At 48.3% G+C, this 19,457-nt stretch overlaps 1 protein-coding gene across 1 annotated transcript; it reads right to left on the bottom strand.

The window, feature by feature from the left end:
- Window positions 1-487: 487 nt before the first annotated feature.
- On the bottom strand, window positions 488-19,451 carry LOC100544917 (rho guanine nucleotide exchange factor 4). Its single transcript, XM_019619020.1, has 6 exons — window positions 19,085-19,451; window positions 6,318-6,497; window positions 3,838-4,032; window positions 2,676-2,855; window positions 1,798-2,030; window positions 488-656 (listed from the first exon to the last, which is right to left on the bottom strand). The coding sequence occupies exons 2-6, from the start codon at window positions 6,441-6,443 to the stop codon at window positions 503-505; spliced, it is 888 nt and encodes a 295-aa protein (XP_019474565.1). The 5' UTR covers window positions 6,444-6,497; window positions 19,085-19,451; the 3' UTR covers window positions 488-502.
- Window positions 19,452-19,457: the final 6 nt, after the last annotated feature.

Below are 19,457 nucleotides of genomic sequence, written 5' to 3'. Positions count from 1 at the left end.
AGCCTGGTCTGCTGGTTGGTGACCCTGCACATAGCAGGGTTGGAACCAGATGATCACTGTGGTCCTTTTCAACCATTCTGTGATTCTATGATTTTTTTTTTTTCCTTTGAATCATTTCCATGTTGAGCCCACAGGCATTTTATTCTTCCATTGGAGCTTGCCTATTCTGAAGAATAGTGTGCCTTATTAAGCACTAAGGGTTGATTCTGTCCGCACTGACCATTTTGACCTCAGTAAAATGGGTGAGAAAAAAACATGATTTCATCAGACCACCCTCCAATTTTATTTCAGAAGGAAAATGGGGAAACAAAGAATCCCAGGGATCAGGTGGCTGGTCTAGATGGGTTATGTGATAGACCTTTTCGTCTGTACTGAAAGGTGACACCTTTGAAACAATAAAACATCAGAAAAGCAATTCACAGAGTAGCAGAACTGAGCAAAATCCTTACAGAGCTCTTACAGTAGGCAGCTGGGAGGGAAATAAACACAATGCATTCAGTTCCTAGGAAAAGTAAGTCTGCCTTACCTCCCAGTCTTCTATGGAGCTTTGCCACTGAGCAATTTTGTCGATGTTCTCCAGTCGCCGCTTTCTCTCGTTGATGAGCCGAGCAACGTTCTTCATGGCATTTAAGGCAGCTTCAACGTCTTTAAAATCCCTAGGGTAGGGTAGAGTGTGTGTGAGGGATGCGTTGCTGCAGGCAGCTTTTCAGAAGCATGCTGCTTTGGACACACAGATTTATATAGTTGTTACAAATTCAGGACCAGTGTGTGGAAGGGAAGGATGCGAGTAACAACATTCAGCTGCAGAGCTGTAAATTCTAGTGGATGAATCAATCTTCAAGGCTTTGCTTGTTACCCATCATGATACAACAGATTCATACCACTATTGCTTTCATGTAAGGATTGATTCTGTCACATACAGATAAGACAGTTCAGATTTGGCTTGATTTCAAATGGGAGCTGCTTGAGCTGGAGCAGCTGGGAAGGAGCTGTTCTGCACAACACAGCTTAATGCAATTTTCAGACATCCAGGTGCTGCATTAAGGAGCTGTATCTTATGAGATCAACATCAGAACAGCATGATTATAGATTTAATAACTTACACATAAAGCAGTTCTGAGAAATAGCAGTGCTGTAAATCAGGTGTTGAAATTAAATAAGTTGTCACAGTGGGCCATTAGCAACACTCTCCTTAATATCGTTTTTCATGCTTTATTTCTTTGGCTTATCATTTTTCTTACACAATTAACTGAGCCAAAAGCAATGCCTTCACCCTGAAATGGAGCTCTGGGTTTGTGGGCTTCTGAGCTAGGGCAAGAATTCACTGAGCACACTGGCCTGATGTTGTAGGCCATGATTTCCCTCCGGGAAAGCACCAAACAAAACTCATGACTGCCTCTCAGCCTTGACATGCTGTACGTGTGGGTACCTGGATGTTCTGGGCTATAATAACCAGTGCTTTTGGAGGCAAAGCTGTCAATAATATCACCCCAGGAACAAATTCCAAAGTCTGTATGTGCTGGTATCTCAGATACGTGGGCCAAGGAAACCAGAAAAGCACCACAATGAAAGGAACTTAGTAACGTCAGGTCTCTAACAGACAGGGAAGCCCAGTGCTACTGTAATTGAAAGTTATGTATTAGATCAAAGAATACTCTTTTTTCCTGGTTCCTACAAGGTAACAGCAGAATCACAGCACTGGCTGCACTCAGCAAGCTGCCCTCAGCATGCAATTCTGCGTCAGCCTGTTTCCATGAGACAGGTGTTGCCATTCTGCTTCCCACCACGCTGACCTACCTGTGCTGAGGGTTGGTGTATTTGAGCAGTTCAGCCAGCTGCAGCGGGTATTTGCAGATTTTCTGCACTGGTGTCAGCAGAAACCCATCCAGAGAGATGTCAATCATCTTCTGCAGCAAGCGGCAGGCTTCGAAGAAGTAGACATACTTGTTAACTTTGGTGAGGCGGGACAGCTCCATGCAGGCGTTGGGGTGGTTGTTGCAGTACTCAGAGTATATCTGAAACTCCGTTTGCTGTGAAGAATCATAGAATCACAGAATGGCCTGGGTTGGAAAGGACCACAATGCTCATCCAGTTCCAACCCCCTGCTGTGTGCAGGTCGCCAACCAGCAGCCCAGGCTGCCCAGGGCCACATCCAGCCTGGCCTTGAATGCCTGCAGGGATGGGGCATCCACAGCCTCCTTGGGCAACCTGTTCCAGTGCCTCACCACCCTCTGAGTGAAAATCTTCCTCCTAACATCCAACCTAAACCTCACCTGGCTCAGTTTAAAACCATTCCCCTTGTCCTATCACTACCCACCCTTGCAAACAGCCGTTCCCCCTCCTGTTTATATGCTCCCTTCAAGTATTGGAAGGAAATGAGGAGATCTGTCTTTCTCTGAGTGATGGCTCTGAATCTCTCACAGCAGGCTGTGGGATAAATGGTGTGCTCCCCTGGCATTCTGAAGCTGAGAGACCTGAGATTGGTGGTTAGCAGTGTGCTTGTACAGCTTACCTGAGAGAGGGCTCAACCTGTGGCCAGGAGAACTAGGGGATACTTGGCTGGGGGGAGGTTTGACTTAAATAATTATTTTTAATTTAAACAGAACTTGTCAGATCAATTTCCTCTGTCCTAATCCCTGCTCAGCTACCCCTTTCCATAAGTCAAATTTACTTACATATTCCAAGAAACAGGAGCCAACCTCACTTAAATGTGGGTGGTCTTTGTTGAATTTCTTCTCCAGTGCTTTAACAAATTTCTTCTGGCATCTGTAGATGTCTTCAATATTCCCAAAGATTGTCTTCAGCTGTTCTTCTGTAAACATGTCGGCTCTTTTGCGGCACTGCTTAATGTAACCCTAAGAGGAAACCAAATGAGAAAGCTTGCTGGGCACTGACTCAGAGGTGCTAGGATTTCAGGAGAAAACCCCAGTACTGCAGTCAGGTACCCCTTCCTTCATAGTGCATCCATGCCTTAAGCTATTATTTCTTCTAATGCCAACCAAAATATGCTAGAACTAGGAATCAGCCCACAGTCATATCACTGCCTTAAACGATGCTGTAACCCGCACTTGAAGGATCCCAGAGCTGCTTTCTCTCCTGTGAAAAACATCTTTGTCTGCAGGCTATGGGATTGTGCTGGCCACTGCACTGACAACTAAATCCAGCTGAGGATCTGGTTTGGAGCTCACATTTGCAAAGGCCTGGTTGATTCAAGGGAGAAGGAGGTGACAAAGGATATGAGGTAATTCTGGACTCACCAGGAGGAAAGGGGGTTTGGTGCATGCTGCTTTTCTCCAGCTGGCTCTCCTGGAGGGCACGGTTTTGTGTCATTGTAGTGAAAAATCTATGGTCCTTCAAACTCCTTTCCCAATTACCTTAATTTGCCCCAGTGTATCTGACAGCATGTCACTTCTGGAAGAGGTGTCAGAATGCTCAGCATATTTGGAAGTGAAAGATCTTATTGGTTGTTTCGATCTGAGCATAACTTGCCTGAAGGCTGGAGTTGCTGACTGTATTACCTCAGAACATATATTAAGGAGGACAGCAGTGCTAAGACATTTACTTTTCTCTGTCTTGGGAAATGCAATTAATTCCGTTTATTCAGAGCCCAACTAGATGCTCCCAACACAGAGGCATTTGGGATATTGCTGTAATGAATCGGCTTCTGTTTTCTGAGCGTGCAATGTCATTTAGCAGAGCAGACACTGCTGGAAATACCATTATATATTCATAGGAGGAAAGCTACCCACTTAGGAAGCCTCCACCTGGGCACAAACAGAACACCCTGTAGTTTCCTTTACAGAAGTCCTCACATTCACTTCCCCCGTATTCCTTTACCTCACAAATGTCCTTCAGATGCTTGATGTAGTCTCGTTCTGTGCTTATGATCTCATTGATAACGTTGGTCCTCATCTGGTCTTTGGTGGTCTGCCCCATCCCAAAGCGCCGGGTACCACTGCTGGAGTCGTCGTCTTTGCCACCCTCTACCTTTACAGGGTAATCTTCCAGGGGTTCATCCTGGTTCACTCGGAGCTGGACCGGACACACAACACTTTTGCCATCCACACTGCTAAATACAGCTCATCCAAAGAAAGGAGAGCTGGCTGAATGGGGGCAAGGATTGAGCTGGGATAGGGAGCGAAGGGGAATGCTGTGTAATACTGAGGTAATATTACCTATAAACATATTTTCCCATGATAAGCAATATGTAAGCATATTTCTCCAGAATGTAAGGCCAGACAGATGAAGTTCTGTCTACACTACATACAAAATCAGGACAGGAAATGGCTTATCAAGAGAAATCTGCTTGGGTACTCATGAGGGGGCTCTGCTCTTAGGGACAGAGAAGGGAACAAGTAAATATTTGCTTTTTTTTATTCCCATACTATAAATAACAGAGGCCCTCTCACTACCTCCTTCCCCAAGATTATTTACAGATAACTTATTTTTAATTAAAAAAAAAACAGATGCCAGTGAGCATACAGTGCAGTACAGAATGGCATTACATTACAGAGCTATGTGTAACTCGTGGTTCCTTCACATTGCCCATGAGATGGCAGCACAGTGTGAGCAGAGCCAAACACCAGCAATTTGTAGACCTGCTGCTCTGCAGAATCTGTTTCGTTAGCAGTACCAAAGTACCTTAATTAATAGTGAGAAATTTATTTGTGCATTCCACTTGCAAGCTTTATTTCCATAGAAGCATTGCTGCTGCATATTCAGTAGCTCTCAGAGTGCCCATGGGAATATTTTGTACACAAATCATCAATCTCAGCACAAAGAACAAATGAAAAACTCTGAGGCAGCAACATGTGTAAATAAAAGCAGTTTGGGTACAGTAACACATCTGCTGTAAGCTTTTAATGTAGCTTCTTGTAGTCAGGATTATTTAACTCTTTGTGTACACATATCTCTATAAAAGATGCATACCCATCCCTATGCCAACATAGGCATAGATTGCACTGACTCACTGCCTACAGTGGGTGAAAGCCCTGCAGGTGCGCAGTCCGGCCTTTCTTTCTCTGTGAGCTGGTCTTAAGCTCAGACTTCAGCCTGAAACTTGTTTGGAGTAACTGAGAGCCCTGCAGGTTTGCCCAAGCCCCAAAACACACTGCCCCTCTCAGCAGTAAGCTTGAGACCTGGTGATAATTAGCAGGAAATCTTCAGTTGGTTGCCAGAGTAAGTGGTGTAATTGCTCTGCTAAAATAACTTGTTATTCTGCATCCCTACGGGTAGCATCAGTCTGATTTCCCCTGGAATACTGCTAGAGGTTTTTGCCAGCCAGGACAACAGCTTGTCAGTAATATGAAAATAAAAAAGGAGCGTGTTCTGACTGTGAAAAAGCAGTTCTGTCCCCACTACTGCTGAGAATTTGGTCCTAGCAATCTTACTTGCAAAACCATACACTGTTTGTAACAGTTATCCAGCTGGGACAGTTTCTCAGAAGCTATACCAAGTGTTTCACAGCTTCTAGAGCACAACCTGCTCTGCTTCTCCAAGTACCTTTTCTAAAGACACCAGATTACTTCCTTTCATGCTTCACCTGATTTTGGGTCACTTATGATCTAAAGTGACCCAGATTAGAAGCTGAGCTGCTAAGAATCTCTCTGCCCTTAGGCACCTAATCGCCTGTGCAGCGCTCACGCCCTAACACAGTGAATGCATTCAGACATCCTCACCAACAGGCAAAGCCTGAACAAAGGACAAAAGTCTTTCTCTTTGCAGAAGGAAAGGAGTGCCCAGGTTCTAATTTTACCTCCCCAACTTGTACAGAGAATTCAGATGTGTTTCAAAATGCCCTGTTGGAGAAGGATCAAACCTCTGCTCTATGTAAGCTGAGGCTGTCTGGATTGCTCTATACAGCCATGCTCATCTGTACTGTCTGAAGTGACTCCTAGAGCAAAGACCTGTCAGCTGTGTGTGGGACTCCTCTAGGAGCATTTGTTGCTCTCTCTTAAAGGTGATGCTGGGTGCTTAGATGCAAACTAGCTAAGTTTACACCCTGGGTAAGGAGCCCAGGGTGTCAAACCACCATGCTGGGCAGCTCCTCAGCTGGCACAGCTCAGCTCAGCTCCAGGGCCTACAACTGAACTGCCTTTACTGTGATTTACTGCAAAGAGGGAATTCTCCACACTGATGGCAGCTCATCTGGGAGTGCTCAATGTACAGTGACCCTGCACAGAGGAACAGTGACAAGCACATGTTGAACAACTATCCCAGAAATCACAGTGCTCAGCACTCACTGAGGAACTCAAAATCTGGGGAAAAAGAACACCCAGTGGTAATGAAAAGCTATGGAAAAAACATCAAACTCTTACCCGTACAAAGCTGGCTGGAAACCAGCCTTCGCTGTCCAGAATCCTTCCCCACCACCACTCCTTGTTGGTAGCATCCATTACTTCAATGACATCGCCAGCCTTGAACCCCAGCTCTTGGTCGTCCATGGTGACATGGTCCCAGAGGGCTTCTGCATACACCACACTGCCATCGCTGATGAGCTGTGGACAGAGCAGGTGAGGCTGTTAGCTCCCAGCAACAGCAGTGCAATCAGAGCGGCCGCAGCTCTGGCACGATCCGAGCCAAACCAGATGAGCACTGCTACTGCTCGCTCACCGTGACACACGTGAGAAGGAGCTGGTGCCAGTCTGGAACGTGCCTTGGCTGACCTTGCTCTCAATAGCACTCGTTCCCAATCCCTCAGACACAAGTGTAAATTTGATAGTCTGGAATTAGTGCCTCCATGAGGCAAACGGCTCCGGAGCAGCATATTGCCAGTGGAGGTTGCTCTTGTGCTGCTAGTACAGCCCTGCTATGGAAAGCCTTGAAATAAAAGCTTGAGTGTCAATATTTTTAGAGATGTACTTCAGAGCAGAAAGTATTCTGAGGCCTCAGAGCTGACCTAGGACAGAGAGAGCTTTAAATCTTTAGATTGGTTAAACATAGCACTTAAGCTGCTTAAAGTCTCCTGGAGAGTTCAAGTAATTATGCTGAGGTCCAGTGGTTATTTACAACACATCTCATAGAGGGCCTATTCTAGAAAAAAGGAATCCTCAGCAACTGAATACATAATCCAAACCAAAGTGTCAGCATGACTGGGAGGGAGCTCTTGAATGCAGTGATGACAGTGTCTGTAGGTATGTGATGCCATTCCCAACCATCTACCTTATTTGTGCTGTGACAGACCTGCCCAGCACCCATAGGCTGTCATGTCAGAGCCTCTGCTGAAGTGCAACTACAGATCATGCACCGACCACAAAGCCTGGGCAAAATGAGGCTCCAAACACCAACATTTCCCCAAGAAAGCAGCATGTACCACTAGAGAAGGGATTTGGTTGTTCTACAGTGGCTGCAAAGTGTTGTATTTCTAAGAAAAAATAAATGGCACACTGATAAATTCTGGGAAGATAATGGAAAGAGAAGTCAAGGAGGCATAAGGAAGAGAAAAACCACTGTCCATGACTATATCCCACATTGCAGCAGTGTCACCCCTGCTACGTATTGCAGGCATAATCCATGATGTGCATCTTAGGTTAGCTCCTCATTGCTACCTGCTGCTCTAGGTTACTGTTCCTCTCAGCTATAAAAAGATGCACGTTATAAAAGAATGTCAGGATAATCACAGTACAGTGAATCAGGAGACACATGGAAAAAAAAAATCAAATACAGTCTGCCTTCGGATAGCAAATGCCCCTTCACTGAACCAGAAGCAGCTTAATGCAGTGCATCCATTTTGACAAAAATAACATCAGGGTGATGGGGAAGGGGAGGGTGGGAGGTTCCCAGCTGCCCACACTGCCCACTTCTGCTGCCTGCAGGCCAAGCAGTCACTGAGGTGTGGTCCCACCTCTGGGAATGCAGAGCTGTGCTCCTACAACCCAGCCAGCAATGCAGCAGGGCCAAACTGCATGCCTTGAAGCAGCCTAGGCTGCAGTGGCAGAGGACTGCCCTGGCAAAACACACAGCTGCAGGTGGGCATAAATGTAGCTTCTGTCACAGGAACAGCAGCTGAGCCACAGAGTGGTCAAAGGGGAGCAGAAGCTCAGCAAAGGCTCTGTGGAGCTGTTGTCACACACAGGGCTGTGGCTCTGTGAGCGCCCACAGCAGTGCATAAATCCCCGCAGAGAGCAGCGTTAGCAAGCTCTACAACACACAAACCCTGACCAGTGCAGAAAGAATACGGCTCCTTCCAAGATCAAGTATCTTTGCTGTGCACTGCGTAAGGTGGGGCAGCAGCTGGCACATGTGGCAGACCTGTGGCCAGAGGGAGATCAAACAGACGTCCTCTGCAGCGCTGTGACGATCGCACAGCAGAGCACCAGTGGTGTGATGGTATCAATACCTGTGGTACCAGCCGGCTGGGGCTCAGCACCTCAGTGAGAGGAGGCGCCCAGGGCTGCTATATTTTCCGTGTTCAAGAACAAACTGTGAATATGTTTGCCAAATACAGAAAGTCAGGACTGACCTACCATCACCTGTCCAAATACCATAGCAAGCAGATAGATCAGATGAGCAGCTCTCATCCAAAGGAAGGTCTGAAACAACACCCGAGAGGCAGGTTAGGGGCTAACAGACAGCAAACACCGTGTTTGTGGGGAGGAATGATAAATACAGAGTAAAGCAAGATATAAAGAAAAAACGTTATATATGCTTTGGATTATCTTACTGAGTTTATCCAAACACCACTTCAAACAGGCATGCCTGCAGGCTGTCTCCTCCCTCTATTGCTCCATTTGGGGTCACACATTGGGGTGCTGGAGCAGCAGAGCAGGCACAGGAGCAACGCAAAGCACTTAACGATCACCACAGTCACTGCTTGTTTTCCTATTAGCCCTCAGCCTGTACAAATCTGTGTCTTACACTATTTCTCGAAGCTGTACCCAAGTGCAGTTCCCAGGCTCGCACAGAAACACCAGGCACACTCAATGTGACAGTCCCTTTCCCAGAGTGATTACTGTGGGGCAGCTCTGGGCATCCGTGTCACTGTGCAGCACTGCAAGCAGCTGCAGTATCCCCAGAGAGAAGCATCCTGTTAATGGGGAAAAAAAGGACTGCAGCTCTTACTCCATATCCCTGGAAGGATTATACATGCCATCAGAAAAAAGGTTTTCTGCAAAATGTGTTAGAGGACAGCACAATCATCTGGCTATATTTCAAGAGCTGTTCATCTTCCAGAGGAGCATGTGTTAAAGGGAATACTCCTCATTTCTAGGCATAGCAGCTCCTAGGCCTAAGACGGCTCATCTTACCACTGTTTTTGATCTTTGCAATTAAAGCAAGGTTTGAAAAACAACTGTTCTGTCCATACGAAATGACATCTACGTGTTGGCTCTGTAATACCAAGAACAATTCAATGCGTGTTCTGGAAGAGCCACCATCTCCTGCCCCAAACCAGACCCTAGAAGAGAAGCATTAGAATATGAAGAACAAACCCAGCCACCTTCAGCTGCTGGCACTACAACAACTGGCAGCACAACAAACAGACAAGTTTCCCTTTGTTTATGGCAAGTTTGCAGGCAGCACTGTTTGCAACCCAGAGGCAGTGCTAACGCAGATGTTCTGAAAATCAACTAGAGCTCTAACACTGCATTAGCATTGCTGTGCATCTACAGCTGCTTTCTTTACAGCCCGTGCAGCTGCAGCCTCGCTGCTCATTTGCAGACAAGGGATGCTAAGGGCAGGCACCAGGAAAGTGCTGTGCAGGTTACTCGAGCTAGCATGGCAATAGGGTGTGAGGTGGAAGAATTGCTGTACTGCTACTGCAAGCCATGCCAAAGAGGAGATGGACTTGGGGCTGTTGCAAACAGCTGCCCCGAATGAAGTCCAGGACATGAAATGGAGCTGGCATGGCACGGCCCATGTCTTCTTGTGTGTTCACATGCCGGCAGCTCAGCCCTTTGTCTCAGGCTGAACACCTCAATGCAATTCCCTGTTCTGACAGGAGCTCCAGGCAATCCATGCAGAGATAAAAGATCTAGACAGCTTACAGAAGGAGGGATGGAGATCGCTTTAAGAAGCATGCATCTTTGAGCTACTTGGCTCTATTTGAATAAAATTTGAATAGCTTTCTTTTGATGTTAATTACACTGTACTACATAGAGCAAAAACAGGAGCACAAGTGCATCAGGGAGTAGGAGCAGGATAGCTCAGGAACAGGGTGCCAATGAAATGGAATGTTCTGTGACACCAAACCAGGCTCCTTTCATGATGAGCAGAGCACTGCTGGAGCGCTTCCTGGGGAGCTGAATGGGTGCTAGGAGGGCTGCATTCCCCAAGGAATGGCTGAGCCAGGTCAGCACACACAGCTCTGCCTCCTGCAGCAGCCCTGGCCCTGCAGTACAGACCCCAGCACTGCTGCTTTTTCCCAGAGTCCCTCTCCCACATTCTCTCATGCAAGTGCGGCAGAGGAGTCAGAAAAAAATTTCCGCTTTCCTCTTGTCCCACAGTAGTGCTTCATGCACATAGATGGCTGCTTTTCTGAGCACGCAGAGAAGTCAGCCTGCCTTGCCCTTGAGCCAAACCCAATGGGATAGTTCTCAAATCATCCTGACAGCTCACTCTTGTTTCCTCTCAAAACCTGTAGCCTCGTTGTTTAATGGTGGACAAGGGCTGTTTATCTCACAGACATCTGTAGGCCTATGGTGGGCACTGAGTTACCGTGTCTTATTTGGTAAGAACAGCTTTCCACAAAACCAGACTAGCACCAAGTATATTGTTCCCTTCTGTTTATACCATCTGAATGCGGGCTCCCGCTCAGAAGTGCTTTAAGCAGATGAGGAGAGGTGAAGGTCCCCACACAGTGGCCAGGAGAAGCCTCAGAGCACTGCAGGAGGGCAGCAGCCTGGCAGAAGACCAGAGGCAGGGCTGTGCTCCAGGCATTGAGGGCACAGCACTGGGCCTTCCAGCTGTGAACCCAGGTACACGTGGTTTTTCAAGGACCAAAGCGATGCAAGAAGTTCCCAATACCTCACCTAAGGTACAGCAGCTGATTATTTTAATGCAAAACAAATAGACAGGAATTGCTTTAGACCATTTTACTTTCAGCTGAAATAGGCTAGGAAGGCTCCAATGGAAGCATGGGTCAGTCACTCGCAGCCAGGGATGCTGTTTGCTCAGCTAGGTCCTTTGGTGCCCTCAAGTACCCTGAGCAGCACTTTCACATGACCTGTACATTAAAAGCCTATTAATCTGTGGAACTAACATCCTTAAGCTTTGGCAGTGAAGAAACAAGAGCTGAGTCCTTATCAAACTTGATAGCACTCTTCAAAAGGTTATCTTTGCATCACATCTAGTGGTTAAATGTTCATTACTTCCAGCAGTTGCTGGTAGTGTTTAGAGTAAATAAAGTTGTTAAACAGCTTCCATTTAAATCTTTCATGCACATTTCCAGAGGATGGTTATTTAAACTTAAGCCTAAGACATTTATTTTCTGGTATAAGTGAAATAGACTTTCATATTCTTTTCACACAAACAGATACAATGCTGATTTTTGAGTTGAGTGATAAAATAGCAAATGAAATTCTGTGCTGACAAATGTAGCACAAGCCGCATCTGACACAGACGACTGATTCTAAATGAGCTGCTCCTCAGGAATGTCTCTGCAGACAGATTTAGGAAACCATCAGCCTGGAGCATCAGGGTCAGAGAGTCTGAATGTCAGGGATGACTCAAAAGAAAGAGGCAGAGAACTATAAAAGGCACAAAGAGCAACATTAATCCAAGGACTGGAAGGGCTTCTGGGCCAGCACAAGCTTGGCAGACTTTGAAGCTGCAACAGAGTAAGGTTAGCAGAGGCTGAGCACAAGATGAAGGCTTGTGAAAGGAGTGGCAAGCTCCTAATGCAAGGCCTGTGGTGCCCAGTGAGAAGTTCAACATAAAAGCAGCACTTCTTCCTGTGGTGCGTGATGAAGCTGTACCACAGGATGCCGTACAGCCAAACACAGATAGCTTCACACAGAGATTAAGCAAGGCCACTTTGTATCTGGATACAACCTCTAGCACATCCAGGATCTTAAACACAAGGGAAGGAACCAAGCCATACTTAGGTGTATTCCTGAGCAGTTACCCCAAGTTGTAATTGAAAGTGTTCCTGACCAGCCCTACGGAACAGATCTTACAGGATTAAGTTAGTAACAAACACTGAAGAAAGCCAACGTATTATCTTCCATTTTGACTATTTGTATTACCCGCTTCTTGAAAAGGTGAGTCCTAAAAAAGTTAATTTGACACAGACAGATAAGTTCCCTGAGGTACAGAAACACTCTCGTTCAGCTGGAAAATTAGCAATTGCTAACACAGTAATTACAAGGACATTAAGATGTCCTCTGGGCAGGGCTGCCATCTTCCTGTCACGGCTTCTAAGTGAGCTTAGCACTTGCAATGCTATAATGGGATGGAAAGTACCGCAATAATAGCAGGGTGGCAAAGTTTTGGCTACAGCAAATGAGAGCAAGGGAGCAGCCACAGATAAAGAAGCAAAGGAAAAGAGCTGCTCATTTCAGAAGGCCTCAGGTAGGCAGGGATCTCCAGCAAGAGATGTCCTCATTCTTAAATGAGGTCTGGGAAGGGGTGAATCCTGGTTCCAGCCCTTCCGGTCACTCAGGTACATTGCATACACCTGAGCTCCCCCGGGTTGGCCCTGCTTCCCACCAGGTGCTCAATCACTGCTCAGGCCTTCATTTAGCATTGCCACTACAGCACTCTATGCAGCTCAGAGCAGATCCCACACAGCACCACTCAGCAGGCACACAGAGCAAGGCCACATCTTGCTCCTTGACCAGCCACTGGTCTTCAACCCCTGGCTGCTTTTTTTTCTGCCCAAATGAGAAAAAGTGGAGGGAAATAAAGGTGGACCAAAGTGTAGCCAAGGAATTTCCTGGGATGCACTCAGAGAGCAGTCCCTGAGCACAGGCTGCAGGAGTGGGGAGGTGCTGCATCCCCACTGAGGGGTGCTCAAGAGGGCCTCCACAATTAAGAACCTGAAGGACCTAAAAACCTCCTTTAGCTCACAAAGGGAACTTAAGTCATTCTAAAGCTCTAAATCAGCTTAAACAGCTTAAACTCATCTAAGGCCTTAAAGTGTTTTAAGCATTTTAAACCCATCTAAAGCCTTTAAATGGCTTAAGGAGCTTTAAACGCTCTAAGGCTTAAAAGTGATTTAAGTATCTCCAACTTCAGGCTAACCCACTTCTCACACCTCTCCCACTCACACAGCACCTGTGGCTCCAGGTTCAGGCCATCCCACGTACCCAAATGCACGGCTATGGCAGAACCTCTCTTCCTAGCTCCATTGATGGGTGCTCTGGTGCTTTGGGGAATGCTGCAGCCCCTCTGCAGCTGCTCACCTGATGGCAGTGGGGCCGGGCAGGTGCTGGGACAGCACCTGAAATTGACCACGCTCTCCTCCCTTATTTTCTTTGGTTTCAAAGATGGGGAAGGAGTGAGACTGCGACTGAGTGCTCAGATTTGAACAGGACCCATTCTGGGGCACACACAGAACTACGAGGTGTCAATTCCAGTCTATAGGTGAGGACAGCAGACCTACTGACTCCCTCTTCAGCTCATCAGCAGTTCTGAAGTTTGCATTCACTGCAGGATAGGAAACAAATACCTAGTCAGCACATTCCTACATTTTCTGATGCCTTAATTTTAACGAGGATTGGCAATAGAAACTTTTTTATTTAGAAAAGATACGACAGGATATTAACACATGATTTTGTCACTTAAGTGACAAGCTTTCCCCATTCTCCTCTCCACACTATCTGTAGGATTACCGTCCCATGGTGCATTCCCACTCACCTTTCCCATCCCCTTCCCTCTGCAGAACAGCTCCCACTTGCACCGTGTTTCCCATGACCGGACTTAAAGCCAAGATTCTTGCCCTTCTGCCTCTTTCCCCTGCTGTCCCTATGACAGGGGCCTTTGAACACCACCACCATGCCCAGTGCATCCAATCCAGAGTTCAGCGAGCACAAGTGTGGCACCCCGCTCTTTGCAGAAGGCAATGAGAGGGAACCATGCAGGGCCCAGAGCCTCAGGCCCTCTGATGATTGCTGCTACACGATCAGTTATATCTTCAAGAGAAATTAATCTAAATTTGTTTTACAAATAAGGTTAAAGAAAACATTTTAAAGCTGATACAAACTGCATTGCTAGCAAACCGCTCTGAATTATCAAAAGGTCAGTGTCGCTTTGAGCTCACAGCAGGCAGTAAGCCAGACGCTCAGGGCACGGCTCTGCTCTCCGTGTGCATGCACCATTTAATTTTAATGGAACACACAGCAAAGAACAGGATAAAATGACTTTTATTGCCGCTATCTCCTGTGAAAATATCTTTGGATTAACAGCATTGTGCCAAAGTCTGCCTAACACCAGTAGGTGCTGGCAGACACCAAGGCCAACCGAGATCACCTAGCAGTTTCCAGACCTGGCTCTCACTGATGTTCTCCCTGCCCTAAAAGAACCATGCAGAATTCGCTATCTGCTTCCTTTCCTCACATTTTCCAGGTGAAAAACCTCGCAGGCTTTTGGTGACCCAAAACTTGAGGTTTTTTTATTTTGTCTTTTCCCAGTCATCTTCTTCCCAATGCAAAGTGCTTCAGATCTTTTCTTCACTAAACCAAGGACACTGTCCATACTTTGCTTTGAAAACAGCACAGAGGAAAATCTGAACATCAGCAGCACTGATACAGAAGGCAAAGAACAAAAGTCTTTGATGTTCTGTCACTGCTGGGCAAAGGAAGCTGCCCAGCGTTTGTTTCTTGTTGATATTTGTGAAGATAAAAATTAGTCATTTCTTTTGTAGTTCTGCAGATGGTTCTTAAAGCTAATTACACTCTCAGAAACCCAAACCACCAAATATCCCATGCTAAATAAAGGAGACCCATTCAAGCAGCAGCAGAGTTCTGGGATCTTCCGAAATGCCAGTATTACTTTTGAGTATTTCCATTTTCTTACTTTTCTCAAGTCCACATCATCTGGATGAAGAGAGCTAATGGCTTCAGCAGAGCCAGAGCCTCAGGCCAGAGCCACGCTCCCATTTCCAAGCCCATACTGCAAAGAAGCCTCTCTCTATGGGAGAATGCAGCACATGCAGTTCCTATACAGAACATGGCACCTTCCCATTGGTGCTTAATGCAAATTTCTTCACTACCCAACTAAAATATCAGGTCACAACTCATCAGCTTAGCTTTTCTTAGTCTCCTGGCGTAGCTATCTTGCTTGGTGAGGTGAGGAAAGCTATGTGACGTTGCTGACGAGAGCATGTGGTACAGCTCTTCAGGTTCACATGTGATCCCTACTAATGGTATTTGTATTTCCATACAATTTTTCTCCAGATCTGCAGACACCCAGACCACGATTTGGAACATTTAGCAGCAGTCAAACCCAGTTCTGCTGTGCTGCTCTCAGCTGCCTTAGCATCAAGGCTAAGAATCTGAGCCTGTAACATTCACATACCCCCTGAAGGATGCTCGCTACAACCCAGCAGTGCGAACACACTGCCAGGTAAGAGACACCATGCTGGTTCTATTCTTGTATAGATATGCTAGATGGATGGAAAACTGAACAAGCACAAGATCTCTAAGCGCAGACACCATGCTGGCTTGCTCCCTGCCACTTGCCTGGTCCAGCAGCTGCTCAGTGCATGGAGCAGGAGGAGAAGGCAGCTCCATCCCCCAGACTGTGCTGGCTCTGCCACTGTTCCTACAGCAGGGATCTAGGTGCCTGATGAAAGCTGGTAATCTCTGAAGGGAAAGTGTGCTGGGTGGGATGAGCTGGGGTCAGAGGCCCTCGGGCAGACAATTTCCCTCTGGCACTGCCAGCCCAGGAAAGCTGCCTTGCACTGCGTGCCACAGCACAGAACCTGCAGCAGTGCAACGGGACAGAGAGCATCTGGGCCACCAGCAGCTGCACATCCCAGCTCAGCCAGCGCCAGGCAGACAGCGTGGGAGCACTGTGGGCCTCAGCCACGTCTGCCATGGCCATCTCAGCCAGAGAGCGGGTACAAAGACACAAGGACAGCATCATTTTATTCTGCAGTTCCCAGCACATTCTGCAGTTAACCAGCCCAATGAATGGTATAAACAAGCACTCCCTCTTTTTAAGACATGTTTTTAAGCTGTGTAATGGGACTTTTTTTCCTAGTCAAAACACTGGAAGCATTAATTAAAAATAATTGTTGATGGTATCATTCTAAATGCTTACTGTGTTTCTTATCTGGCCAACTCATGCCTTAGATTCCACGAATAAATCACAAAGATAGCAGATATCACTTATCACCACAGAAATGAGCTTAGCCTGAGAGAACAAATTAAGGGGAAAGATAGAATCTAAAGCCCCCAGCTCCCTCTGGGAACAAGGTGCTGCTCACACTCCTGTTTGGAAGCTGCAGTTTCCAGGCCTGGCTCTCAGTGATGCTCTCCCTGTTCTAAAAGAGCCATGCAAAACTCGCTCTACGGTGATCGGGTGTCTGTGTCTGCCATGAGGTCAAGGAGAGAGGTAAACAAGGGGCTTGCCATAACAGTATGCACACAGTATGTCAGAATTAGTTATCCAGTACCCAGCTAGAGAGTGAGAAGAGAAAATGAGAAGTAATCTAACATGAAATGTTACGAGGAAGATCGTTCTCATGCCCTTAGCAACCAGTATTACCACCTGCGGCAGGCAGCACTGTAACATACATCTCCAATCAGTACTCTGTGATCTTGCAGTTTGTCTCATCATTTTTAAACGCAAGAATGCTTCTACCTTTTTTTATTTTCTCTCACGGTAATTGGGTGCCCATAATCTGGTGAAATTGCCCCATACAAGGAAGGGGAAGGCACTTTCCCTGGGGCTGCACTTTAAGGGACGTGTTTTAGTGGGAAAATATTGGTGGTAGGCTGAGACTGGATGAGCTCAGAGATCTTTTCCAACCTTGTGATTCCATGATTCTTCCAGGTGGTCTGCCCCCAGCCCTTGGAGACAACAGGGCCGTTCTGGGATGCTGAGCAGTGGCTGACAGCACACTCCTCCATGGCACACACTGGTCCATTCCACAGGAGCTTTGCTGTGTCACAGAAGCAAAGGGAAGCAGCTGGGCAGAGCACAGATGGATTTTTGGAAATGAGGACACTGTCCCAGGTACAGCAAGAGCTGTTAGAGTGGGCTAGGAAGAGAGGAGGGAGCAGGTCAACCTGTGCCTGCTCGCAGCTTGTGATCCCCAGCAGCACACGGTTAGTTTCCTCACTGTGCCACATCAGCCTCAGCTGCCTCAGTTCTGTGCCAGAATGAAGGAGGAGCTCCTCCCTGCAACACCTCATCTCCAGGCACAGCATAGCAGGCAGCGACAGCCCTGTTTGGCAACAAAAGCCACCTGAGGAGCAGCGCAGCGACACGATGCTCGGCTGGATGAAAGCGTGGATTGCTGCACATCCCAGCTCAGCTCTTGGTCAGAATGCTGTGCTCAGCTCCCCAGCTGCCCGCACCACGCTGTGTGAGCCAAACACTGGGGCTGTGAGCAGAACTGACCTACCTAGCACTCCAGAGCTGCGTGTGTATGTGTAGACCCTGTGCACTCCTGCAGTTCTCACCCAGTTCATCTGATGCTTTGAGCTATTCAAGCTTCACAGCAGTAACTGGCAGTTCTAACACTCAGGGGCTGTGTGAAGCTGAGACCTCTCGCTTCTCCTGATAGCAAAATGCTGCTGGAATGCTGCAATGTTCTGAGCCTGCTCCAGCCCTGCCTGCAGCTCTGCCTTTGCAGCTGCTTCCCAAAGTGTTCTCCATCCCCGAGCCCAGCGGCTCACCTGAGTCTCCATCTGCCATATGAGGACTGAGCCACGCTTTCATACTGACACAGAACTTGTCCTCTCCATTAAGTGCTTTTTATTTCCCACCTCATGCCTGTGCCATACCCACCATTTTCCCGGGCAGAGCCTAGCTAGAATTAATAGAATTACCATTTAGAATTAATAGTCAAGTCAGATATCTTTAATAATTCTGAGTCTCCCTGTACATGAGAGATTCCCAGCAAGGCGAGGAGCCAGAGCCGGTGCTGCCCATGCCCAGCACCACGCTGCCCTCCACACAGCCCACGCTCTGGTGGAACAGAACAGCACTTAGCCCATACACACTGCATTTCTTCGTGCTAAGCCAACGTGGTCGCTCGACGTTAGCGCATGACACACAGTCAGACAGAGAGGTGGTACAGAGAACATCGCCACGAGACAACAGACAGCATCACCATCCCCTGGAGCCGTCAGCACTCGGCTCTGTGCACTGAGCCTGCAGTGACCTCGGCCATCGGTACAGGAACGCGCTGCCCTGGTGAAGGCTGAGCTCCAGCTGAGCTTTGCCCAGTGGGCGGGATGGAGGATGCTGATTTCAGCCCCCACCACCGACGTGAGCAGCACGGGGTGGTTCCTCTCAGGCCGCCTCCTGCAGGCCCCATTCCTGTTGGTGAGGATGGGCAGTGCGGCCCCGTGGCGGCCCGGCAGAGCCGTGGGGCTGCAGGCAGGCAGGCAGTGAGATGGGGGGCTCTCCCTCCCACAGCCCCACAGGAGCACTCCTTGCACTGCTCCCTGCCGGGCACGGATGCTGCCGGCCTGGAGAAGGCAGTCCGCAGCTCCGTGCACGTACACACAGCACTAAGCTCTGAGGTATAACAAAGGGAAGAGGATAAACACCAGTGCGACGCTTCTTCCACGCTGCTGCAGCGTTTGCTCGGCCCCGGCTCACCGTGCACGCCGACCATCGATCACTTCTGCTAATGGAGCACCACTCGCAGGGCCGGGGGCACTGCGGGCTCAGCTTCTGCAGCGGTGCACGGGCTGTGGGTGCAGGGCTCCGTGCGGGACAGCCATCTCTGGTCAGACGGGCAGCAGCACGAAGGGAACAACCGGGCCGGTGGGGCAGCGGGCAACCCTGTGCTGTCATCGGGGGGCTGAGGCCGCTCGCTTGGCACAGCCCCGGGCTGTCCCCTCTCCGGCTCAGAGCGCGAGGCACAGGCGGTGACGGGAGGGGAGCGGGGAGGGAGCGAGGGCTCACGAGACAGGGATGCTCCGAGACACAGGGTGACAGCAGACGGGGCACAGAGCCACATGCTGACCTGCTGGGGGGCCCCGCGCCCGCAGCTGGCGGCCGGCAGCCCTCAATGGAACGCCAGGAGGAACATGAGCACCACGTTGACGACGATGAGGAAAAGCAGGATGACAAAGACCACCACCCGCTGGGTCTCCGGGTTCATGTTGCAGCGGAGGAAGGTGTGAAGCGCGCTCCACTTGTGCCTGCTGCGTTCGGGGACCTTTGCCATGGCTTCAGCCCAGGGACAAAATTAAAAAAATAAAAAATAAAAAAAGGGGAAACAAAAAATAAAAAGCGCCCTTCTCAAAGGAGCGCTGGGGCAGAGCGCTACGATCAGCGGCGCAGCTCGCAGGGGCTCGGCCCGGCCATGGCACCCGCGGGACCCCGCAGCACCCCGC

This window comes from Meleagris gallopavo, chromosome 11, assembly GCF_000146605.3.
Source record: "Meleagris gallopavo isolate NT-WF06-2002-E0010 breed Aviagen turkey brand Nicholas breeding stock chromosome 11, Turkey_5.1, whole genome shotgun sequence".
NCBI lineage: Eukaryota > Metazoa > Chordata > Aves > Galliformes > Phasianidae > Meleagris > Meleagris gallopavo.
This window is presented reverse-complemented; position numbering and strand designations above follow the sequence as displayed.